The sequence below is a fragment of the Anser brachyrhynchus genome (assembly GCF_964034855.1).
Source record: "Anser brachyrhynchus genome assembly, chromosome: 10".
Lineage (NCBI taxonomy): Eukaryota > Metazoa > Chordata > Aves > Anseriformes > Anatidae > Anser > Anser brachyrhynchus.
The window spans coordinates 21,798,177-21,823,334 of NC_137705.1; the positions used below are offsets into that span (position 1 = coordinate 21,798,177).

At 56.2% G+C, this 25,158-nt stretch overlaps 1 protein-coding gene across 7 annotated transcripts in view; it reads right to left on the reverse strand.

Moving 5' to 3' along the window:
• The window catches only part of BICD2 (BICD cargo adaptor 2), an 88,051-nt gene extending 80,798 nt beyond the window's left edge, over nt 1-7,253 (reverse strand). For all 7 annotated transcript variants that reach the window (XM_080606513.1, XM_080606512.1, XM_080606511.1 and 4 more), the window contains exon 1: nt 6,789-7,253. In XM_080606513.1, the coding sequence (XP_080462639.1) occupies nt 6,789-7,049 (261 nt within the window). In that variant the 5' untranslated portion in view covers nt 7,050-7,253. The remainder of the gene's footprint in view (nt 1-6,788) is intronic.
• Nucleotides 7,254-25,158: the final 17,905 nt, after the last annotated feature.

The following is a 25,158-nucleotide window of genomic DNA, read 5'->3' on the forward strand; positions in this document are numbered from 1 at the left end:
GTGATTTGAAACATGTAAACTGCAGGGATCACCACAGCAGAGTCTGAAGAAAACCCCTGCGCAGCCAGATGCTGAGACTTTCAGTTTAGGGGCAGGATGTCTGACGCAGCAGGGGCCGCACAAACTTCCGCCCCCACGAACAGGATGTGCGGGGACACGGCAGGCACTCATGTAGTGGTGCCCACCAGAACCCCTCCAGCTTCATTCAAGCCCTCAGCAAAACCGCTTGGAAGAAATCTGCCCCTACAGCACCTGGGCAGAAGAGCTGCCAGCATGCGGTAGTTAACACAGCATTCCTCCTGCCAAAGCTGTTTGCATCTCGCTGTACAGGGAGGCGCCCCTGTCTTCGTGCTCCCTGAACACGCAGCAGCCCCATCCTGCAGCCCACCACCCCAAATCTGCAGAGCCTCAGCTCTGAAGTGCCCTTATCTGGAACTGCACGCCGATGGATGCCAAATTTGAGTGTCTAGTAGGAACACCCTCTCCGGGTAAAGACAAAAAGTGCTGCAAGAGGGACCCATGAGCACCCTGCGGGTACGGGTCATGCCATTCAGGCAGCAGTGTCACAGTCGAGCTCAGCATAAGACCAGCTGCAGGTGCTCCTCTCCATCTACCTGCTGCTGCTGTAACCCAGTCTCAGTGCTGTGGTACCTGCACAACCACTTGCAGCGCACGGGGGACCCAAATCAGGAAACTGACCTAATCCGAAAGCAAAAGAAACCTGCTAACAAAAACATAAAAAGGGAAATTTGCCTCCGTTCCAGAGCACAGATCACTGCATCCGCCCCACCAGCACAGCCAACACCAGGCGCTGCCATGCTTGCAGGGAAAAGATATGCAGCAGAAGGGACTACAGCTGCCAAACTTTTGTTTTGTGAAACCTTGAATTTAATCAAATGTAGAAAATTCAAAACAAACTAAAGTTTGTTGGATGGTCTGGGACAGCCCTCATTCTTGGCCAAGGCACAGACAAGCATCAAAAAAAAAAAAGAAACAGCACAGTTCAAGTCCCAGCTCTCAGCTGAGACTACAGAAACTTAAGGGAAACCACTACTTCTGATTTTTTTTTTTTTTAATACTCTAACCAGGACAGCCACCCAAAGGTCTGAAATATTCTACCAAATATTTATTGATGTTCTATTAGATAGTATGAAGTGCATTTCACAGGAAAAAGCACGAGAAGAAAATCAGGCATCTCTATGAGGAAATCATCACTTCACTTCTGGAATAACAATCTTTCTGATTTTTAACAAGGCAAATGAAGCAGCAGTGGCAAAGAAAATGAAGTTAAAAACACGAAGCCTTACAGGTTACTATTTCCAGTACAGCAGGTAAAACTGGAATGTTTAACTGTTCAGGTTTGTTTTCACAAAAATACAGATATGCAAGAAAGGTAGCTTTTCCAAAACACAGTAGCAGGTGTCCACACTGCTCCAGACATCAGATTAAATTACAGGTGGCTGTATTCTTAATGTAATCCAATCATAATTCATCAAAATATAAGTATTTTAGTTTGCTTGGGGGCTGCTGACCCCACCACAGCTTTGTCCTACTTTAGACCAGAGACATCAACTCCATCCTCTCCTTACATTTCAAGCGTGGCAGGTGTTAAGAGTCTGTCCAAGTAATAACCACCATTAAATCCATAAGAGATGTTCACAGAAGTCTAAGTATTTTCTATCAGTATGTGCAAAACTGATCAGTTCCCCAACAACTTGTAGCTGTCCTTTTTTTATTCTACATTTACGTATGTACAACCAGAATCAACTCCGGCTTAACAAGGTCTATTTGGGAAAACCGAACCAAACCAAACCAGCACACACTTCCCTTATTTTACACACTAACTCCTTTGATTTAACAGTGGTAGATGGCTGGGTGTAACGTCAAATGCCATTAGGGTCCTTCCCTTTCAACAGGAATCGATATGACCTCTGAATATTTGTCAGGAGGAGGATGCAGATGTGTACCTAAGGCCTTATGGGTATTACTACCAAACATCACTATCTACCGTGGAAAGATCTGGTGTCAAGCAAGTGCTGAACTATGGGCACAGAGGATTCAATCCCCGTCTACCACTGGCTTGTTATGTGACTTTAACCTGGCCATTTCTTTCCTCTGCCCTTATGCTCCATCACACAAAAAGAGCATAGCAATCCAGAAGCACAATAGGTAAAATGCTTTGAAAGTAAAATCCAATAACGAGCTTTTATGTCAATAAGGTATTCAGCATTTTTTCCCAACAGGAAAGGGCATGATTTCTTCTCCCCTTTTTAATATACACTGTTCAAATGTTAAACCAGTCCTGCGTCCAATTAACTGTTACATAGGTAAGTGACTTAACCAAAGCCAAACTTCCCTCCGTGATCAGATAGTGTACACTCCATTTGAGCAGTATATTCAAATAAGAAGCACAAATATTTCAGCCTGGGCACGTATCACCTCACTAGCAGAATAAGCCCCACTTTATCTTAATGAGAAATGAGGCAGCTCAAGGTTTCACTTGAAAGCTGCCTGAGAGAAACATTCAGGTCTATCCAGGAGCCCTCTACAGTGGGCTCGTGTCATGTAATGAAGTCAGTACACAGTCCTGGAAGGCAAAAACAGAACCAAGAGCCGCTGCCACCCTACAGAGAACCAAACAGTCATGTACAGCTCACTGCTTTCTCTCCTGGCATTCTGCAGTCACCTCAAATAACTTTTCCTGTTAACTAAAGATTTGGTTAACACTTTCCCTTTATCTTCCCCTCCCTAAAAAAAAATAATTAAAATGTAAAATTATTTGGCATACTCTCCTGAACTGTTTAACATTTGCGGTACCTTTGTATTGGCTTGCCTGTCACAGGTACACCTGGACACTCAGACAGTCACACAACACCCTTACCATGCACCTGCTTCTGTTACTAGGTGCATTTGATGCTCTCAAGAGCACAACTTCAAGACACCACGTGAAAAGGAAAAGAGTGTAAGGGAAACAAAAAACAAACAAACAGAAAGGCAGGCTATATTGTGATGAAGCCCAAATAATATCAGAGAGAACAACAAAACACTAGTTTTATTGCTGCTCTTCTTTCATTTGTAAGCTTTGCCACCCACCCCCGCTCCATGAAAGCACAAAGGAGGCCTTGTCATTAGCTGTCGTGTACTGACACCTGCTCTTAGGATTTAAGGACAGCCACAGTCTACTTGCACACTTCTACATTATTACATAAATAAATAATTCATAATATAATCGTGCCCCTGCTTTCAGAAGATTTAAATGCAAGTCTACCACCACCACCACAACATACACATCTAATCTGAAAGTAGCTTTGGACAGCAGCCAGTTTCATATCTAACCCTACAGTTAGCCATAAATCTAACTGACATCTCAAAAGCAACTCAGAAGTACTGAACGAAGCAGATAACGCCTCTTCGAAGCTAGCCTTCCCAGCCACATTCTGCTACAAATCACCAGGATGCCAATAGCTGAATCCTCACACCAAGAGCCGATCCTGCGCACCTTCCCGGTCAGTGTGGAAATGGCTGGGGCAGGCAGGCAGCCCTAGCATTCGTACAATTAGCGCCAGCACAGACAAAGGCTCACGGGATGCCTTCCGAGCTGAACACAACCTGCAGAAACAATTCTTTGTTGCTTCATCTCCTAGCAGGGAGAAAATGACGATCAAAACCATAGGCATACAGTGTGATGTAGTATTTCACTGGAAGCCACCATCCGATCCATCTGAACTGGGAAATGTATTTTTAACCTCTAACATTTAATAAGATTTGATATTAATTTCATTTTACAAAGGTAAGGGTGGGACCAAAATAGCCAGTAAGTATACCTGGGAAGACACCACTTTTCTAGATATCTCAAATGAAAACTGTGGAAGAAACACAGCACAAATTACCCTGATGGGTAATATGAGATATAAGCCAGCATGTGAATAGATAAAAGGACAAATACGCTCTCCGAGGACCCCAACTAAAGAGAGTTTTGTGCAAAGCCTCCGTGCAAGGAGAGGACAGCTCCCCAGTTTTATCACGATGATCTGAACTGCAAATACCACATGTACAAAGGTATCTTTGCAAAGCGGGGTACAGCAATGAGGATGCCATGTGCACTTACCAAAGAGATAAAGCTGGGGAGTTACGGCTAGGAAGTTCTGCCCCAATCAGGCAGGGGGGAGAACCTGGCCAGAAAGCTGTGCAAGACCTGACAACCACAGCCAAAAAGCCTATACTCTCAACAAGCTATGTTCTAAAGTTCCCAAGCCCAGAGCTCATTTACCTAAGGTATGCACAGAGCGACGATACGGGATGCTTCATAATATTAAACAAATTAAAGTATATCCAAATTTACAACAGCCAGCAGGACAGGAAACTTTGACAGCACTCGGCATAACATGGCCTTGTGCTATCCAGGTCTCTAGATGCAGTGGGAGAACAGAACAAGAATTTAAGAGACTGGAATTCTTTTTTAAAGGCTGCATAAAGTCATGATAAGAAGGGACAGAAAGCACCCCTTTTCCAGTCAGACACCCCACCAGCAATTCCCCTGCCTTCCCCAAGAGCAACCTCGTGTAACCCAAGGTGAAAGCCTTTCCAACTGCAGCTTGCTCTGCGGCAAGCCTCGTGTGCAAGGCACCTCTAAACATGCCTGGGAAAAGCAAGAAGTTGCATAAACAGCAAAGAAGATAAACTCCTCCTCTGAGAACATGCCTCATGCATTTGCTAAAGGTTTACAAGATCTAATGAAGACCAGATTCCTCCGCAGCATCACAAGAGAGCTAGAGGAGCAATGTTTTTTCCCTGTGTAGGATGACTAGCAGAGTCCTCAAACTGTTCCCAGAATTGTTTGCCTCCCAGGTTTTGACTTAATTACAACAGGACATCCACACACAAAGCAAATCCTCCAGAATATTAAAAGCAAAAAGGGATGAATCATTGCTGATCCTGACATTTTCTTTTTTTTTTTTTTTGTCCCAAATCTCTCTTACAAGCCTCTGAAATGCTGTAGCCCTAAAAGAACAAAACCAAGTTGTCTTCAAGCCTTTTCCCACCTGAAAGACTACACACACAACGCCCAGGCAGGCACAGCCCAGGGAGTGAAGTGCCACCTGTGGCTGGGACAACCCAGCTTCCACGTGCGGGTCAGGCGCTGGCTTGCTCGATGAGGCTGGACCCGTCCATTCACCTCTTGCCCAGAGCCACATCTCCCCATCCCACCTACCAAACGGGTTTGCTGATTCCTCCCTCCCTTCAGCACTACCCCATCCCTCTCTCCTCCTTTCCGAGGCTGTTTCTAGTACCCTGGACTCCCAGGTGGCACGGCCACTTCCGAGCGGTGGTCACGCCAACACGCCTGGGCACCCTGACACTCGGACAGTCGGAACTGAGCTGCTTTCAAGTGGCTTTGGCTACAGCGGTCCCAGTTCTGCCTGCATTTGGTTAACAAGTTTATAGCTATTTAATGCAAACTAATTAACCTCCTCTGCTTATACCGGTTTAACATAATAAAAGCAAAATAAAACCCCATTTAGAAGACCAAAAGACACACAGGATGCAGGAAGTGAGGGCGTTCACAAGTTCAGCTGAATTTGTACAAATCCATCTGTATTTACTTCCCCTTTGAAATACTCTATTGCAATGTTACATCCATTTCCATCTGACATGAGCTAAACCAAAGACCAAGAGGACATAGGTTGCACCGGTCAAATGAATTCACATGCATTTACATCTCAGGCTATATCAGATCTTCTGCAAACAAGGCGAGGCCTAAGTCAACTCAAAAGCAGCATACGGTTTGCCTGCACAGAAGCAGTCACCAAAATAACCAAGAGCTTAGGCAGACAAACGTGTTCCCATGGGAGTCAGTGCACAGTAGATTGGCAGGACATCAGCTACCCTCACAAGGAGAGGTAACTGTGTGTCTACATCTTTTGACACGGCAGTGCCACTCCGTGCAAGGACTCTTCCTACAGTGGTGCCCTTTTGATCTTCTAGACCTGAAGATCTTGCATAAGGAAAATGCAGGCATCAGTTGACCCGGTAAAACATAGCACCTCTTCTGACAAAGCTTACTTCATTGCAAGGATTAGATGTAATCTGGGGTTTCTTTAAAAAAAAATTCAAACAGAACTGCACTGAAGCATAGCTATGTGAACCAAAGCCCACTGTATTATTCTCGTGGTGGCCCGCGTTAAGTCATTAGGGGAGAAATCTCACACTGGTGTCAGACCAGCACAGGAGCAGGTACGTGACAACCACCTGCCTCGTGCTGTGCCCTCAGAAGATGCAATCCAGGATGCCCACCAACGCCCGATGCTCACCCCATGCCCTTCCCGCTCCGAGGCGGTGGCAGGACACGGCGCGGGCACACAGTGGGTCCTGCACGCCCTGCTCTCTCCGGGGGGAGGGGGGGCACACTTGGCCACCCGAAGCAGGCAGGGAGCTCCCCTATTGCTGCAGCCCCAGGACTGACCCACCACCAGCTCCTGGGGTGAGAAGGGACAGAAAACATACCCTGCGAGGGTAGCGAAGCCTTTTCTTTCTGAGTCGGCCTTCTGACCTCGACGGCGAAGGCCAGGCTCTGGGCACCCCATCATTTTGGGAAGCCAGGGCTCCTACCCTCACCGTCCCCACGCCCCCCAGCTCCCGAGCCCGCTGCTCCCCGACCCCACAGCCGGTGCCCACTTCGCTCCCGCAGCACCCCCGGGTCCCCCTCCCGGTGTCCCCCGGTGCCCCCCCGCCCCGGAGCTCCCCGGGGAGCCTCCCCTGTGCCCGGAGCCCCGTCCCCCGTCGCCCACCTCCTTGAGCTGCTCCATCTCGGCGCGGATGGTCTCGTACTCGAGCTCCAGCTCCTCGTACTGCTGCTTCAGCTGCTGCTTCTCCTCCAGCACGGCCAGCCCGTACTCGGCCGCCTGGATCTTCTCGCGGGTGGTCTCGCCCAGCTCCTGGCAGAGCCGCTTCACCTCGCTGCGCAGCCACTCGGGTTCTGACTCCATCACCAGCCGCCCGTACTCCTCCTCCTCCTCCGCGCCCAGCGACATGTCGGCTCCCCGCGACATGTCGGCAGCCGCCGGCGGCGAACGACTCCCCGCTCCTAGCAGCCGCGGCCCGGCATGGCCCCCCCGCCGCCAGCAGAGCCCCCCCGGGCGGCCATCCAGGGGCGAGCCGCCCCCTGCCCCCTGCCCGGCTCCGCACCGCCCCGCTCCGCTCCGCACCGCGCCGCCGGCCCGGCCCCGAGCACCCAGCGCAGTGAAATCATTCAAAAGGCACGGCCGGGCCGGCGCCCCGCGGCACGCTGGGGCTTGGAGTCCCCGCCCGCCGCCCGCCCCGCGGGGAGAGCCGTCCGCAGGACTACAGCCCCCACAGTGCACCGCGCGGGGCGGTGGCCGCCCCTCGCACCCACGGCGCCCGGAGGGAGCAGAGCAGCCCCTGGCGGGCGCGGGGAGGCAGAGACCGGGGAGCTCCGGGGACCCCCGAAATGGCAGCTCCCGTGCGGGTGTGCCCCTAACCATGCATCTGGGCGAGCACTCGGGCCCCCACTGGAGCTGGAGGCAGCCACAGGAGGCTGGTGATGGCGGGCACCTTGCATGCAGGCAAGGGGAAAATCAGGAGCCTAACCACATCGCAGCCCCCCGGCTGCGCTGAGTGAAGGTAAAGCACTGTCCAGGGCTTGCAGTTAGTGTTAGGTTAGTGGTTAATGCTTGCCTCACGGTCGCAGTAATGTGTGTGCTGCGAAGGACTAAATATAATCTCCAACAGCCTAACTCATCAGGCACAGCTTCACAAGGGACACCTAATTCAGCCCAAGTAGGATTGTGGCAGAAAACTGACCACCAAGCATAAGTTCATGGCGTCTAGCCCCTTGCCAGCAAGTACTTCCAGGGCAGCTGGAAGTCAGCAGGCTTCAGAAAGAGCTGAAAATAAAAAGACAACTACTTCTTAAAGAAGAGCTAATAGTAGACAACATCACACATAGTGCTGTCAGCCCCAATGACTGACGTTCACACCAAAGAACTATCACTATCTCATTTTTTACAGTGTTTCACATCTCCAAGCAGTTGCTCCATCAAGTTCGCCATCTGCCCCGTGTTCCCCAGCATCACCGCCCGGAGGAAAGCACACCCATGGGCCCAGATGCTCATGTAGCACAGAACTGCCTGAGACAAGCAGGGAGGAGAACTATTGCAACAAGCTCAGCTGGCATAAATAGCCGTGAGTCAGTAATACGTGGGGCACTTCACCACGCTGCTTGAAAAGGGAGCTGCCAAGCAGGTAGGAAAAAGCCATCAGCTGTTGCTACAGGTTGCACCACTGTACAGCGGCAATGGCACGGGAGGTAGGCACAGAAATTGGGATACTCGTGGACACTCATTTCTCCACCACAGGTAGAATTAATTCCTACAGCGCACTGATGGCAGAACAGAGCCAAACACCTCCCTTGGTTGGGCCGCTGTAAGTCGTAAGCAGCTCCGCAGAGGCAGTGTGAACAGGCCCCGGCTTCACGCCCAGGCAGGGGAGGTGACGGCTTCACCCTGCCCTCAGCACCAGAGCGGCCTGGCTCCCTGCTGCTTCACCTTCCTTTAGCACACCCAACACAGTCTGGAGTTTCTTCCAGTGTCAAAAAAAGAATTAGTAACAAACTGGCAAGAGAATGCCAAACACAACACAAACAATTACATGCTTGAGCACTCCACGAGGTCTAGGACAAAAAGCACCACCTCTGCTCATAGCTGCAGGGTTTTTTCAAGGTATTTTCAACTTCTGCCTGTGCTCATCATGCTCTGTCCTGGTACATATAAAACCTTATTTCTTTAATAAACTGCTTAATGGCTGAATTTTACTTCTTAGCCATGTACCTGCCTTGGTCAGTTTTTCATCAACCGGAGCGGCTGCCGCGGCTGGAGGGGCTACCGCGGCTGGAGCGGCTGACGCGGCTGGAGCGGATGCCGAGGCTGGAGCGGATGCCGCGACTGGTGCGGCTGGAGCGGCTGCCGCGGCTGGAGCAGTGCAGTGAGTCCAGAGAGTGCACTGGCACCTTGGGGATGCAGTGCAGTGAGTCCAGAGAGTCACTGGCACCACTGGGGATGCAGTGCCGTGAGTCCAGAGAGTGCCCCGGCAACACTGTGGATGCAGTGCAGTGAGTCCATAGAGTGCACTGGCACCACTGGGGATGCTCTATAGTGAGTCCGGAGAGTTCCCTGGCACCACTGGGGATGCACTGCAGTGAGTCCAGAGAGTGCACTGGCACCACTGGAGATGCACTGCAGTGACTCTAGAGAGTGCAATGGCACCATTGGGGATGCAGTGCAGTGAGGCCAGAGAGTGCCCTGGCACCACTGGGGATGCAGTGCAGTGAGTCCAGAGAGTGCACTGGCACCACTGGGGATGCAGTGCAGTGAGTCCAGAGAGTGCACTGGCACCAGTGGGGATGCAGTGCAGTGAGTCCAGAGAATGCACTGGCACCACTGGGGATGCACTGCAGTGAGTCCAGAGAGTGCACTGGCACCACTGGGGATGCAGTGCAGTGAGTCCAGAGAGTGCACTGGCACCACTGGGGATGCACTGCAGTGACTCCAGAGAGTGCACTGGCACCACTGGTGATGCAGTGCAGTGAGTCCAGAGAGTGCACTGGCACCACTGGGGATGCAGTGCAGTGAGTCCAGAGAGTGCACCGGCACCACAGGGGATGCACTGCAGTGAGTCCAGAGAGTGCACTGGCACCACTGGTGATGCACTGCAGTGAGTCCAGAGAGTGCACTGGCACCACTGGGGATGCACTGCAGTGAGTCCAGAGAGTGCACTGGCACCACTGGGGATGCAGTGCAGTGAGTCCAGAGAGTGCACTGGCACCACTGGGGATGCACTGCAGTGAGTCCAGAGAGTGCACTGGCACCACTGGGGATGCACTGCAGTGAGTCCAGAGAGTGCACTTGCAACACTGGGGATGCAGTGCAGTGAGTCCAGAGAGTGCACTGGCACCACTGGGGATGCACTGCAGTGACTCCAGAGGGTGCACTGGCACCACTGGGGATGCAGTGCAGTGAGTCCAGAGAGTGCACTGGCACCACTGGGGATGCAGTGCAGTGAGTCCAGAGAGTGCACTGGCACCACTGGGGATGCGGTGCAGTGAGTCCAGAGAGTGCACACTGGCACCACTGGGGATGCGGTGCAGTGAGTCCAGAGAGTGCACTGGCACCACTGGGCATGCAGTGCAGTGAGTCCAGAGAATGCACTGGCACCAATGGGGATGCAGTGCAGTGACTCCAGAGAGTGCACTGGCACCACTGGGGATGCAGTGCAGTGAGCCCAGAGAGTGCACTGGCACCACTGGGGATGCACTGCAGTGAGTCCAGAGAGTGCACTGCCACCACTGGGGATGCACTGCAGTGAGTCCAGAGAATGCACTGGCACCACTGGGGATGCAGTGCGGTGACTCCAGAGAGTGCACTGGCACCACTGGTGATGCACTGCAGTGAGTCCAGAGATTGCACTGGCACCACTGGGGATGCACTGCAGTGAGTCCAGAGAGTGCACTGGCACCACTGGGGATGCACTGCAGTGACTCCAGAGAGTGCACTGGCACCACTGGGGATTCAGTGCAGTGAGTCCAGAGAGTGCACTGGCACCACTGGGGATGCACTGCAGTGAGTCCAGAGAGTGCACTGGCACCACTGGGGATGCAGTGCAGTGACTCCAGAGAGTGCACTGGCACCACTGGGGATGCACTGCAGTGAGTCCAGAGAGTGCACTGGCACCACTGGGGATGCAGTGCAGTGAGTCCAGAGAGTGCACTGGCACCACTGGGGATGCACTGCAGTGAGTCCAGAGAGTGCACTGGAACCACTGGGGATGCACTGCAGTGAGTCCAGAGAGTGCACTGGCACCACTGGGGATGCAGTGCAGTGACTCCAGAGAGTGCACTGGCACCACTGGGGATGCACTGCAGTGAGTCCAGAGAGTGCACTGGCACCACTGGTGATGCACTGCAGTGAGTCCAGAGAGTGCACTGGCACCACTGGGGATGCAGTGCAGTGACTCCAGAGAGTGCACTGGCACCACTGGAGATGCAGTGCAGTGAGTCCAGAGATTGCACTGGCACCACTGGGGATGCAGTGCAGTGAGTCCGGAGACTGCACAGGCACCACTGGGGATGCAGTGCAGTGAGTCCAGAGAGTGCACTGGCACCACTGGGGATGCACTGCAGTGAGTCCAGAGAGTGCACTGGCACCACTGGGGATGCAGTGCAGTGAGTCCACAGAGTGCACTGGCAGCACAGGGGATGCACTGCAGTAAGTCCAGAGAGTGCACTGGCACCACTGGGGATGCAGTGCAGTGAGTCCAGAGAGTGCACTGGCACCACTGGTGATGCACTGCAGTGAGTCCAGAGAGTGCACTGGCACCACTGGGGATGCAGTGCAGTGAGTCCAGAGAGTTCACTGGCACCACTGGGGATGCACTGCAGTGAGTCCAGAGAGTGCACTTGCAACAATGGGGATGCAGTGCAGTGAGTCCAGAGAATGCACTGGCACCACTGGGAATGCACTGCAGTGAGTCCAGAGAGTGCACTGGCACCACTGGGGATGCAGAGCAGTGAGTCCAGAGAGTGCACTGGCACCAGTGGGGATGCAGTGCAGTGAGTCCAGAGAATGCACTGGCACCACTGGGGATGCAGTGCAGTGAGTCCAGAGAGTGCACTGGCACCACTGGGGATGCACTGCAGTGAGTGCAGAGAGTGTACTGGCACCACTGGGGATGCACTGCAGTGAGTCCAGAGAGTGCACTGGCACCACTGGGGATGCAGTGCAGTGAGTCCAGAGAGTACACTGGCACCACTGGGGATGCAGTGCAGTGAGTGCAGAGAGTACACTGGCACCACTGGGGATGCACTGCAGTGAGTCCAGAGAGTGCACTGGCACCACTGGGGATGCAGTGCAGTGACGCCAGAGAGTGCACTGGCACCACTGGGGATGCACTGCAGTGACTCCAGAGAGTGCACTGGCACCACTGGGGATGCAGTGCAGTGAGTCCAGAGAGTGCACTGGCACCACTGGGGATGCAGTGCAGTGAGTCCAGAGAGTGCAGTGGCACCACTGGGGATGCAGTGCAGTGAGTCCAGAGAGTGCACTGGCACCACTGGGGATGCACTGCAGTGAGTCCAGAGAGTGCACTGGCACCACTGGTGATGCAGTGCAGTGACTCCAGAGAGTGCACTGGCACCACTGGAGATGCACTGCAGTGAGTCCGGAGACTGCACAGGCACCACTGAGGATGCACTGCAGTGAGTCCAGAGAGTGCACTGGCACCACTGGGGATGCAGTGCAGTGAGTCCAGAGAGTCACTGGCACCACTGGGGATGCAGTGCAGTGAGTCCAGAGAGTGCACTGGCACCACTGGGGATGCACTGCAGTGACTCTAGAGAGTGCACTGGCACCACCGGGGATGCACTGCAGTGAGTCCAGAGAGTGCCCTGGCACCACTGGGGATGCAGTGCAGTGAGTCCAGAGAGTGCACTGGCACCACTGGGGATGCAGTGCAGTGAGTCCAGAGAGTGCACTGGCACCAGTGGGTATGCAGTGCAGTGAGACCAGAGAATGCACTGGCACCACTGGGGATGCACTGCAGTGAGTCCAGAGAGTGCACTGGCACCACTGGGGATGCAGTGCAGTGAGTCCAGAGAGTGCACTGGCACCACTGGGGATGCACTGCAGTGAGTCCAGAGAGTGCACTGGCACCACTGGGGATGCAGTGCAGTGACTCCAGAGAGTGCACTGGCACCACTGGGGATGCAGTGCAGTGAGTCCAGAGAGTGCACCGGCACCACAGGGGATGCACTGCAGTGAGTCCAGAGAGTGCACTGGCACCACTGGTGATGCACTGCAGTGAGTCCAGAGAGTGCAGTGGCACCACCGGGGATGCACTGCAGTGAGTCCAGAGAGTGCACTGGCACCACTGGGGATGCAGTGCAGTGACGCCAGAGAGTGCACTGGCACCACTGGGGATGCACTGCAGTGAGTCCAGAGAGTGCAGTGGCACCACTGGGGATGCAGTGCAGTGAGTCCAGAGAGTGCACTGGCACCACTGGGGATGCAGTGCAGTGAGTCCAGAGAGTGCACTGGCACCACTGGGGATGCAGTGCAGTGAGTCCAGAGAGTGCACTGGCACCATTGGGGATGCACTGCAGTGACTCCAGAGGGTGCACTGGCACCACTGGGGATGCACTGCAGTGAGTCCAAGAGTGCACTGGCACCACTGGGGATGCGGTGCAGTGAGTCCAGAGAGTGCACACTGGCACCACTGGGGATGCGGTGCAGTGAGTCCAGAGAGTGCACTGGCACCACTGGGCATGTAGTGCAGTGAGTCCAAAGAATGCACTGGCACCAATGGGGATGCAGTGCAGTGAGTCCAGAGAATGCACTGGCACCACTGGGGATGCAGTGCAGTGAGTCCAGAGAGTGCACTGGCACCACTGGGGATGCACTGCAGTGAGTCCAGAGAGTGCAGTGGCACCACTGGGGATGCAGTGCAGTGAGTCCAGAGAGTGCACTGGCACCACTGGGGATGCAGTGCAGTGAGTCCAGAGAGTGCACTGGCACCACTGGAGATGCACTGCAGTGAGTCCAGAGATTGCACTGGCACCACTGGGGATGCAGTGCAGTGAGTCCGGAGACTGCACAGGCACCACTGGGGATGCAGTGCAGTGAGTCCAGAGAGTGCACTGGCACCACTGGGGATGCAGTGCAGTGAGTCCATAGAGTGCACTGGCACCACTGGGGATGCAGTGCAGTGAGTCCAGAGAGTGCACTGGCAGCACAGGGGATGCACTGCAGTAAGTCCAGAGAGTGCACTGGCACCACTGGGGATGCAGTGCAGTGAGTCCAGAGAGTGCACTGGCACCACTGGGGATGCACTGCAGTGAGTCCAGAGAGTGCAGTGGTACCACTGGGGATGCAGTGCAGTGACTCCAGAGAGTTCACTGGCACCACTGGGGATGCACTGCAGTGAGTCCAGAGAGTGCACTTGCAACACTGGGGATGCAGTGCAGTGAGTCCAGAGAGTGCACTGGCACCACTGGGGATGCACTGCAGTGAGTCCAGAGAGTGCACTGGCACCACTGGGGATGCAGTGCAGTGAGTCCAGAGAGTGCACTGGCAGCACAGGGGATGCACTGCAGTAAGTCCAGAGAGTGCACTGGCACCACTGGGGATGCAGTGCAGTGAGTCCAGAGAGTGCACTGGCACCACTGGGGATGCACTGCAGTGAGTCCAGAGAGTGCAGTGGCACCACAGGGGATGCAGTGCAGTGACTCCAGAGAGTTCACTGGCACCACTGGGGATGCACTGCAGTGAGTCCAGAGAGTGCACTTGCAACACTGGGGATGCAGTGCAGTGAGTCCAGAGAGTGCACTGGCACCACTGGTGATGCAGTGCAGTGACTCCAGAGAGTGCACTGGCACCACTGGGGATGCAGTGCAGTGAGTGCAGAGAGTGCACTGGGACCACTGGGGATGCAGTGCAGTGAGTCCAGAGAGTGCACTGGCACCACTGGGGATGCACTGCATTGAGTCCAGAGTGTGCACTGGCACCACCGGGGATGCACTGCAGTGAGTCCAGAGAGTGTACTGGCACCACTGGGGATGCACTGCAGTGAGTCCATAGAGTGCACTGGCACCACTGGGGATGCACTGCAGTGAGTCCAGAGAGTACACTGGCACCACTGGGGATGCAATGCAGTGAGTCCAGAGAGTGCACTGGCACCACTGGGGATGCACTGCAGTGAGTCCAGAGAGTGCACTGGCACCACTGGGGATGCAGTGCAGTGAGTCCAGAGAGTGCACTGGCACCACTGGGGATGCAGTGCAGTGAGTCCAGAGAGTGCACTGGCACCACTGGGGATGCAGTGCAGTGAGTCCAGAGAGTGCACTGGCAGCACAGGGGATGCACTGCAGTAAGTCCAGAGAGTGCACTGGCACCACTGGGGATGCAGTGCAGTGAGTCCATAGAGTGCACTGGCACCACTGGGGATGCAGTGCAGTGAGTCCAGAGAGTGCACCGGCACCACAGGGGATGCACTGCAGTGAGTCCAGAGAGTGCACTGGTACCACTGGTGATGCACTGCAGTGAGTCCAGAGAGTGCACAGGCACCACTGGGGATGCACTGCAGTGAGTCCAGAGAGTGCACACTGGCACCACTGGGGATGCAGTGCAGTGACGCCAGAGAGTGCACTGGCACCACTGGGGATGCACTGCAGTGAGTCCAGAGAGTTCACTGGCACCACTGGGGATGCAGTGCAGTGAGTCCAGAGAGTGCACTTGCAACACTGGGGATGCAGTGCAGTGAGTCCAGAGAGTGCACTGGCACCACTGGGGATGCAGTGCAGAGACTCCAGAGGGTGCACTGGCACCACTGGGGATGCAGTGCAGTGAGTCCAGAGAGTGCACTGGCACCACTGGTGATGCACTGCAGTGAGTCCAGAGATTGCACTGGCACCACTGGGGATGCACTGCAGTGAGTCCAGAGAGTGCACTGGCACCACTGGGGATGCAGTGCAGTGAGTCCAGAGAGTGCACTGGCACCACTGGGGATTCAGTGTAGTGAGTCCAGAGAGTGCACTGGCACCACTGGGGATGCAGTGCAGTGAGTCCAGAGAGTGCACTGGCACCACTGGGGATGCAGTGCAGTGACTCCAGAGAGTGCACTGGCACCACTGGGGATGCAGTGCAGTGAGTCCAGAGAGTACACTGGCACCACTGGGGATGCACTGCAGTGAGTCCAGAGAGTGCACTGGCACCACTGGTGATGCAGTGCAGTGACTCCAGAGAGTGCACTGGCACCACTGGGGATGCAGTGCAGTGAGTCCAGAGAGTGCACTGGCACCACTGGGGATGCAGTGCAGTGAGTCCGGAGACTGCACAGGCACCACTGGGGATGCACTGCAGTGAGTCCAGAGAGTGCACTGGCACCACTGGGGATGCACTGCACTGAGTCCAGAGAGTGCACTGGCAGCACAGGGGATGCACTGCAGTAAGTCCAGAGAGTGCACTGGCACCACTGGGGATGCAGTGCAGTGAGTCCAGAGAGTGCACTGGCACCACTGGTGATGCACTGCAGTGAGTCCAGAGAGTGCACTGGCACCACTGGGGATGCAGTGCAGTGAGTCCAGAGAGTGCACTGGCACCACTGGGGATGAAGTGCAGTGACTCCAGAGAGTGCACTGGCACCACTGGGGATGCAGTGCAGTGACTCCAGAGAGTGCACTGGCACCACTGGGGATGCAGTGCAGTGAGTCCAGAGAGTGCACTGGCACCACTGGGGATGCACTGCATTGAGTCCAGAGTGTGCACTGGCACCACCGGGGATGCACTGCACTGAGTCCAGAGAGTGCACTGGCACCACTGGGGATGCACTGCAGTGAGTGCAGAGAGTACACTGGCACCACTGGGGATGCAGTGCAGTGAGTCCAGAGAGTGCACTGGCACGACTGGGGATGCACTGCAGTGAGTCCAGAGAGTGCACTGGCACCACTGGGGATGCAGTGCAGTGAGTCCAGAGAGTGCACTGTCAGCAGTGGGGATGCAGTGCAGTGAGTCCAGAGAGGGCACTGGCACCACTGGTGATGCACTTCAGTGAGTCTAGAGAGTGCACTGGCACCACTGGGGATGCAGTGCAGTGAGTCCAGAGAGTGCACTGGCACCACTGGGGATGCACTGCAGTGAGTCCAGAGAGTGCACTGGCACCACTGGGGATGCACTGCAGTGAGTCCAGAGAGTGCACTGGCACCACTGGGGATGCACTGCAGTGAGTCCAGAGAGTGCACTGGCACCACTGGGGATGCAGTGCAGTGACTCCAGAGAGTGCACTGTCAGCAGTGGGGATGCAGTGCAGTGAGTCCAGAGAGTGCACTGGCACCTTGGGTATGCAGTGCAGTGAGTCCAGAGAGTGCACCGTCAGCCGTGGGGATGCAGTGCAGTGACTCCAGAGAGTGCACTGGCACCACTGGGGATGCAGTGCAGTGAGTCCGGAGACTGCACAGGCACCACTGGGGATGCACTGCAGTGAGTCCAGAGAGTGCACTGGCACCACTGGGGATGCACTGCACTGAGTCCAGAGAGTGCACTGGCAGCACAGGGGATGCACTGCAGTAAGTCCAGAGAGTGCACTGGCACCACTGGGGATGCAGTGCAGTGAGTCCAGAGAGTGCACTGGCACCACTGGTGATGCACTGCAGTGAGTCCAGAGAGTGCACTGGCACCACTGGGGATGCAGTGCAGTGAGTCCAGAGAGTGCACTGGCACCACTGGGGATGAAGTGCAGTGACTCCAGAGAGTGCACTGGCACCACTGGGGATGCAGTGCAGTGACTCCAGAGAGTGCACTGGCACCACTGGGGATGCAGTGCAGTGAGTCCAGAGAATGCACTGGCACCACTGGTGATGCAGTGCAGTGAGTCCGGAGAGTACACTGGCACCACTGGGGATGCACTGCAGTGAGTCCAGAGAGTGCACTGGCACCAGTGGCGATGCAGTGCAGTGAGTCCAGAGAATGCACTGGCACCACTGGGGATGCAGTGCAGTGACTCCAGAGAATGCACTGGCACCACTGGGGATGCACTGCAGTGACTCCAGAGAGTGCACTGGCACCACTGGGGATGCAGTGCAGTGAGTCCAGAGAGCGCACTGGCACCAAAGGGTATGCACTGCAGTGAGTCCAGAGAGTGCACTGGCACCACTGGGGATGCACTGCAGTGACTCCAGAGAGTGCACTGGCACCACTGGGGATGCAGTGCAGTGAGTCCAGAGAGTGCACTGGCACCACTGGGGATGCACTGCAGTGAGTCCAGAGAGTGCACTGGAACCACTGGGGATGCACTGCAGTGAGTCCAGAGAGTGCACTGGCACCAAAGGGTATGCACTGCAGTGAGTCCAGAGAGTGCACTGTCACCACTGGGGATGCACTGCAGTGACTCCAGAGAGTGCACTGGCACCACTGGGGATGCACTGCAGTGACTCCAGAGAGTGCACTGGCACCACTGGGGATGCAGTGCAGTGAGTCCAGAGAGTGCACTGGCACCACTGGGGATGCACTGCAATGAGTCCAGAGAGTGCACTGGCACCAAAGGGTATGCACTGCAGTGAGTCCAGAGAGTGCACTGGCACCACTGGGGATGCAGTGCAGTTAGTCCAAAGAGTGCACTGGCACCACTGGAGATGCAATGCAGTGAGTCCAGAGAGTGCACTGGCACCACTGGGGATGCAGTGCAGTGAGTCCGGAGACTGCACAGGCACCACTGGGGATGCACTGCAGGGAGTCCAGAGAGTGCACTGGCACCACTGGGGATGCAGTGCAGTGAGTCCAGAGAGTGCAGTGGCACCACTGGGGATGCAGTGCAGGGAGTCCAGAGAGTGCACTGGCAGCACAGGGGATGCACTGCAGTAAGTCCAGAGAGTGCACTGGCACCAGTGGGGTGCAGTTCATTGAGTGCAGAGAGTGCACTGGCACCACTGGGGATGCGGTGCAGTGAGTCCAGAGTGTGCACTGGCACCACCGGGGATGCACTGCAGTGAGTCCAGAGAGTGCACTGGCACCACTGGGGATGCAGTGCAGTGAGTCCAGAGAGTGCACTGGCACCACTGGGGATGCACTGCAGTGAGTCCAGAGAGTACACTGGCACCACTGGGGATGCAGTGCAGTGAGTCCAGAGAGTGCACTGGCACCACTGGGGATGCACTGCAGTGACTCCAGAGAGTGCACTGGCACCACTGGTGATGCAGTGCAGTGAGTCCAGAGAGTGCACTGGCACCACTGGGGATGCAGTGCAGTGAGTCCAGAGAGGGCACTGGCACCACTGGGGATGCACTGCAGTGAGTCCAGAGAGTGCACTGGCACCACTGGGGATGCACTGCAGTGAGTCCAGAGAGTGCACTGGCACCACTGGGGATGCACTGCAGTGAGTCCAGAGAGTGCAGTGTCAGCAGTGGGGATGCAGTGCAGTGAGTCCAGAGAGTGCACTGGCACCACTGAGGATGAAGTGCAGTGAGTCCAGAGAGTGCACTGACACCACTGGGGATGCAGTGCAGTGAGTCCAGAGAGTGCACTGGCACCACTGGGGATGCAGTGCAGTGAGTCCAGAGAGTGCACTGGCACCACTGGGGATGCACTGCAGTGAGTCCATAGAGTGCACTGGCACCACTGGTGATGCAGTGCAGTGAGTCCACAGAGTGCACTGGCACCACTGGGGATGCAGTGCAGTGAGTCCAGAGAGTGCACTGGCACCACTGGGGATGCAGTGCAGTGAGTGCAGAGAGTGCACTGGGACCACTGGGGATGCAGTGCAGTGAGTCCAGAGAGTGCACTGGCACCACTGGGGATGCACTGCAGTGAGTCCAGAGAGTGCACTGGCACCAGTGGGGATGCAGTGCAGTGAGTCCAGAGAATGCACTGGCACCACTGGGGATGCAGTGCGGTGACTCCAGAGAGTGCACTGTCACCACTGGGGATGCACTGCAGTGAGTCCAGAGAGTGCACTGGCACCACAGGGGATGCAGTGCAGTGACTCCAGAGAGTGCACTGGCACCACTGGGGATTCAGTGCAGTGAGTCCAGAGAGTGCACTGGCACCACTGGGGATGCACTGCAGTGAGTCCAGAGAGTGCACTGGCACCACTGGGGATGCACTGCAGTGACTCCAGAGAGTGCACTGGCACCACTGGGGATGCAGTGCAGTGAGTCCATAGAGTGCACTGGCACCACTGGGGATGCAGTGCAGTGAGTCCAGAGAGTGCACTGGCACCACTGGGGATGCACTGCAGTGAGTCCAGAGAGTGCACTGGAACCACTGGGGATGCACTGCAGTGAGTCCAGAGAGTGCACTGGCACCACTGGGGATGCACTGCAGTGAGTCCAGAGAGTGCACTGGCACCACTGGGGATGCAGTACACTGAGTCCAGAGAGTGCACTGGCACCACTGGGGATGCAGTGCGGTGACTCCAGAGAGTGCACTGGCACCACTGGAGATGCACTGCAGTGAGTCCAGAGATTGCACTGGCACCACTGGGGATGCAGTGCAGTGAGTCCGGAGACTGCACTGGCACCACTGGGCATGCACTGCAGTAAGTCCAGAGAGTGCACTGGCACCACTGGGGATGCACTGCAGTGAGTCCAGAGAGTGCACTGGCACCACTGGGGATGCAGTGCAGTGAGTCCAGAGAGTGCACTGGCAGCACAGGGGATGCACTGCAGTAAGTCCAGAGAGTGCACTGGCACCACTGGGGATGCACTGCAGTGAGTCCAGAGAGTGCACTGGCACCACTGGGGATGCACTGCAGTGAGTTCAGAGAGTTCACTGGCACCACTGGGGATGCACTGCAGTGAGTCCAGAGAGTGCACTTGCAACACTGGGGATGCAGTGCAGTGAGTCCAGAGAGTTCACTGGGACCACTGGGGATGCAGTGCAGTGAGTCCAGAGAGTGCACTGGCACCAGTGGTGATGCACTGCATTGAGTCCAGAGTGTGCACTGGCACCACCGGGGATGCACTGCAGTGAGTCCAGAGAGTGTACTGGCACCACTGGGGATGCGGTGCAATGAGTCCAGAGAGTTCACTGGCACCACTGGGGATGCACTGCAGTGAGTGCAGAGAGTACACTGGCACCACTGGGGATGTACTGCAGTGAGTCCAGAGAGTGCACTGGCACCACTGGGGATGCAGTGCAGTGACGCCAGAGAGTGCACTGGCACCACTGGGGATGCAGTGCAGTGAGTCCAGAGAGTGCACTGGCACCAAAGGGTATGCACTGCAGTGAGTCCAGAGAGTGCACTGGCACCACTGGGGATGCAGTGCAGTGAGTCCATAGAGTGCACTGGCACCACTGGGGATGCAGTGCAGTGAGTCCAGAGAGTTCACTGGCACCACTGGGGATGCACTGCAGTGAGTCCAGAGAGTGCACTGGCACCACTGGGGATGCACTGCAGTGAGTCCAGAGAGTGCACTGGTACCACTGGGGATGCACTGCAGTGAGTCCAGAGAGTGCACTGGCACCACTTGGGATGAACTGCAGTGAGTCCAGAGAGTGTACTGGCACCACTGGGGATGCAGTGCAGTGAGTCCAGAGAGTGCACTGGCACCAATGGGTATGCACTGCAGTGAGTCCAGAGAGTGCACTGGCACCACTGGGGATGCAGTGCAGTGACTCCAGAGAGTGCACTGGCACCACTGGAGATGCACTGCAGTGAGTCCAGAGATTGCACTGGCACCACTGGGGATGCAGTGCAGTGAGTCCGGAGACTGCACAGGCACAACTGGGGATGCACTGCAGTGAGTCCAGAGAGTGCACTGGCACCACTGGGGATGCAGTGCAGTGACTCCAGAGAGTGCACTGGCACCACTGGGGATGCACTGCAGTGAGTCCAGAGAGTGCACTGGCACCACTGGGGATGCACTGCAGTGAGTCCAGAGAGTGCACTGGCACCACTGGGAATGCACTGCAGTGAGTCCAGAGAGTGCACTGGCACCACTGGGGATGCACTGCAGTGAGTCCAGAGAGTTCACTGGCACCACTGGGGATGCACTGCAGTGAGTCCAGAGAGTGCACTTGCAACACTGGGGATGCAGTGCAGTGAGTCCAGAGAGTGCACTGGCACCACTGGGGATTCAGTGCAGTGAGTCCAGAGAGTGCACTGGCACCACTGGGGATGCACTGCAGTGAGTCCAGAGAGTGCACTGGCACCACTGGGGATGCACTGCAGTGACTCCAGAGAGTGCACTGGCACCACTGGGGATGCAGTACACTGAGTCCACAGAGTGCACTGGCACCACTGGGGATGCAGTGCAGGGAGTCCAGAGAGTGCACTGGCAGCACAGGGGATGCACTGCAGTAAGTCCAGAGAGTGCACTGGCACCAGTGGGGTGCAGTTCATTGAGTGCAGAGAGTGCACTGGCACCACTGGGGATGCACTGCAGTGAGTCCAGAGTGTGCACTGGCACCACCGGGGATGCACTGCAGTGAGTCCAGAGAGTGCACTGGCACCACTGGGGATGCACTGCAGTGAGTCCAGAGAGTGCACTGGCACCACTGGGGATGCACTGCAGTGAGTCCAGAGAGTACACTGGCACCACTGGGGATGCAGTGCAGTGAGTCCAGAGAGTGCACTGGCACCACTGGGGATGCACTGCAGTGACTCCAGAGAGTGCACTGGCACCACTGGTGATGCAGTGCAGTGAGTCCAGAGAGTGCACTGGCACCACTGGGGATGCAGTGCAGTGAGTCCAGAGAGGGCACTGGCACCACTGGGGATGCACTGCAGTGAGTCCAGAGAGTGCACTGGCACCACTGGGGATGCACTGCAGTGAGTCCAGAGAGTGCAGTGTCAGCAGTGGGGATGCAGTGCAGTGAGTCCAGAGAGTGCACTGGCACCACTGAGGATGAAGTGCAGTGAGTCCAGAGAGTGCACTGACACCACTGGGGATGCAGTGCAGTGAGTCCAGAGAGTGCACTGGCACCACTGGGGATGCAGTGCAGTGAGTCCAGAGAGTGCACTGGCACCACTGGGGATGCACTGCAGTGAGTCCATAGAGTGCACTGGCACCACTGGTGATGCAGTGCAGTGAGTCCACAGAGTGCACTGGCACCACTGGGGATGCAGTGCAGTGAGTCCAGAGAGTGCACTGGCACCACTGGGGATGCAGTGCAGTGAGTGCAGAGAGTGCACTGGGACCACTGGGGATGCAGTGCAGTGAGTCCAGAGAGTGCACTGGCACCACTGGGGATGCACTGCAGTGAGTCCAGAGAGTGCACTGGCACCAGTGGGGATGCAGTGCAGTGAGTCCAGAGAATGCACTGGCACCACTGGGGATGCAGTGCGGTGACTCCAGAGAGTGCACTGTCACCACTGGGGATGCACTGCAGTGAGTCCAGAGAGTGCACTGGCACCACAGGGGATGCAGTGCAGTGACTCCAGAGAGTGCACTGGCACCACTGGGGATTCAGTGCAGTGAGTCCAGAGAGTGCACTGGCACCACTGGGGATGCACTGCAGTGAGTCCAGAGAGTGCACTGGCACCACTGGGGATGCACTGCAGTGACTCCAGAGAGTGCACTGGCACCACTGGGGATGCAGTGCAGTGAGTCCATAGAGTGCACTGGCACCACTGGGGATGCAGTGCAGTGAGTCCAGAGAGTGCACTGGCACCACTGGGGATGCACTGCAGTGAGTCCAGAGAGTGCACTGGAACCACTGGGGATGCACTGCAGTGAGTCCAGAGAGTGCACTGGCACCACTGGGGATGCACTGCAGTGAGTCCAGAGAGTGCACTGGCACCACTGGGGATGCAGTACACTGAGTCCAGAGAGTGCACTGGCACCACTGGGGATGCAGTGCGGTGACTCCAGAGAGTGCACTGGCACCACTGGAGATGCACTGCAGTGAGTCCAGAGATTGCACTGGCACCACTGGGGATGCAGTGCAGTGAGTCCGGAGACTGCACTGGCACCACTGGGCATGCACTGCAGTAAGTCCAGAGAGTGCACTGGCACCACTGGGGATGCACTGCAGTGAGTCCAGAGAGTGCACTGGCACCACTGGGGATGCAGTGCAGTGAGTCCAGAGAGTGCACTGGCAGCACAGGGGATGCACTGCAGTAAGTCCAGAGAGTGCACTGGCACCACTGGGGATGCACTGCAGTGAGTCCAGAGAGTGCACTGGCACCACTGGGGATGCACTGCAGTGAGTTCAGAGAGTTCACTGGCACCACTGGGGATGCACTGCAGTGAGTCCAGAGAGTGCACTTGCAACACTGGGGATGCAGTGCAGTGAGTCCAGAGAGTTCACTGGGACCACTGGGGATGCAGTGCAGTGAGTCCAGAGAGTGCACTGGCACCAGTGGTGATGCACTGCATTGAGTCCAGAGTGTGCACTGGCACCACCGGGGATGCACTGCAGTGAGTCCAGAGAGTGTACTGGCACCACTGGGGATGCGGTGCAATGAGTCCAGAGAGTTCACTGGCACCACTGGGGATGCACTGCAGTGAGTGCAGAGAGTACACTGGCACCACTGGGGATGTACTGCAGTGAGTCCAGAGAGTGCACTGGCACCACTGGGGATGCAGTGCAGTGACGCCAGAGAGTGCACTGGCACCACTGGGGATGCAGTGCAGTGAGTCCAGAGAGTGCACTGGCACCAAAGGGTATGCACTGCAGTGAGTCCAGAGAGTGCACTGGCACCACTGGGGATGCAGTGCAGTGAGTCCATAGAGTGCACTGGCACCACTGGGGATGCAGTGCAGTGAGTCCAGAGAGTGCACTGGCACCACTGGGGATGCACTGCAGTGAGTCCAGAGAGTGCACTGGCACCACTGGGGATGCACTGCAGTGAGTCCAGAGAGTGCACTGGTACCACTGGGGATGCACTGCAGTGAGTCCAGAGAGTGCACTGGCACCACTTGGGATGAACTGCAGTGAGTCCAGAGAGTGTACTGGCACCACTGGGGATGCAGTGCAGTGAGTCCAGAGAGTGCACTGGCACCAATGGGTATGCACTGCAGTGAGTCCAGAGAGTGCACTGGCACCACTGGGGATGCAGTGCAGTGACTCCAGAGAGTGCACTGGCACCACTGGAGATGCACTGCAGTGAGTCCAGAGATTGCACTGGCACCACTGGGGATGCAGTGCAGTGAGTCCGGAGACTGCACAGGCACAACTGGGGATGCACTGCAGTGAGTCCAGAGAGTGCACTGGCACCACTGGGGATGCAGTGCAGTGAGTCCAGAGAGTGCACTGGCACCACTGGGGATGCACTGCAGTGAGTCCAGAGAGTGCACTGGCACCACTGGGGATGCACTGCAGTGAGTCCAGAGAGTGCACTGGCACCACTGGGAATGCACTGCAGTGAGTCCAGAGAGTGCACTGGCACCACTGGGGATGCACTGCAGTGAGTCCAGAGAGTTCACTGGCACCACTGGGGATGCACTGCAGTGAGTCCAGAGAGTGCACTTGCAACACTGGGGATGCAGTGCAGTGAGTCCAGAGAGTGCACTGGCACCACTGGGGATTCAGTGCAGTGAGTCCAGAGAGTGCACTGGCACCACTGGGGATGCACTGCAGTGAGTCCAGAGAGTGCACTGGCACCACTGGGGATGCACTGCAGTGACTCCAGAGAGTGCACTGGCACCACTGGGGA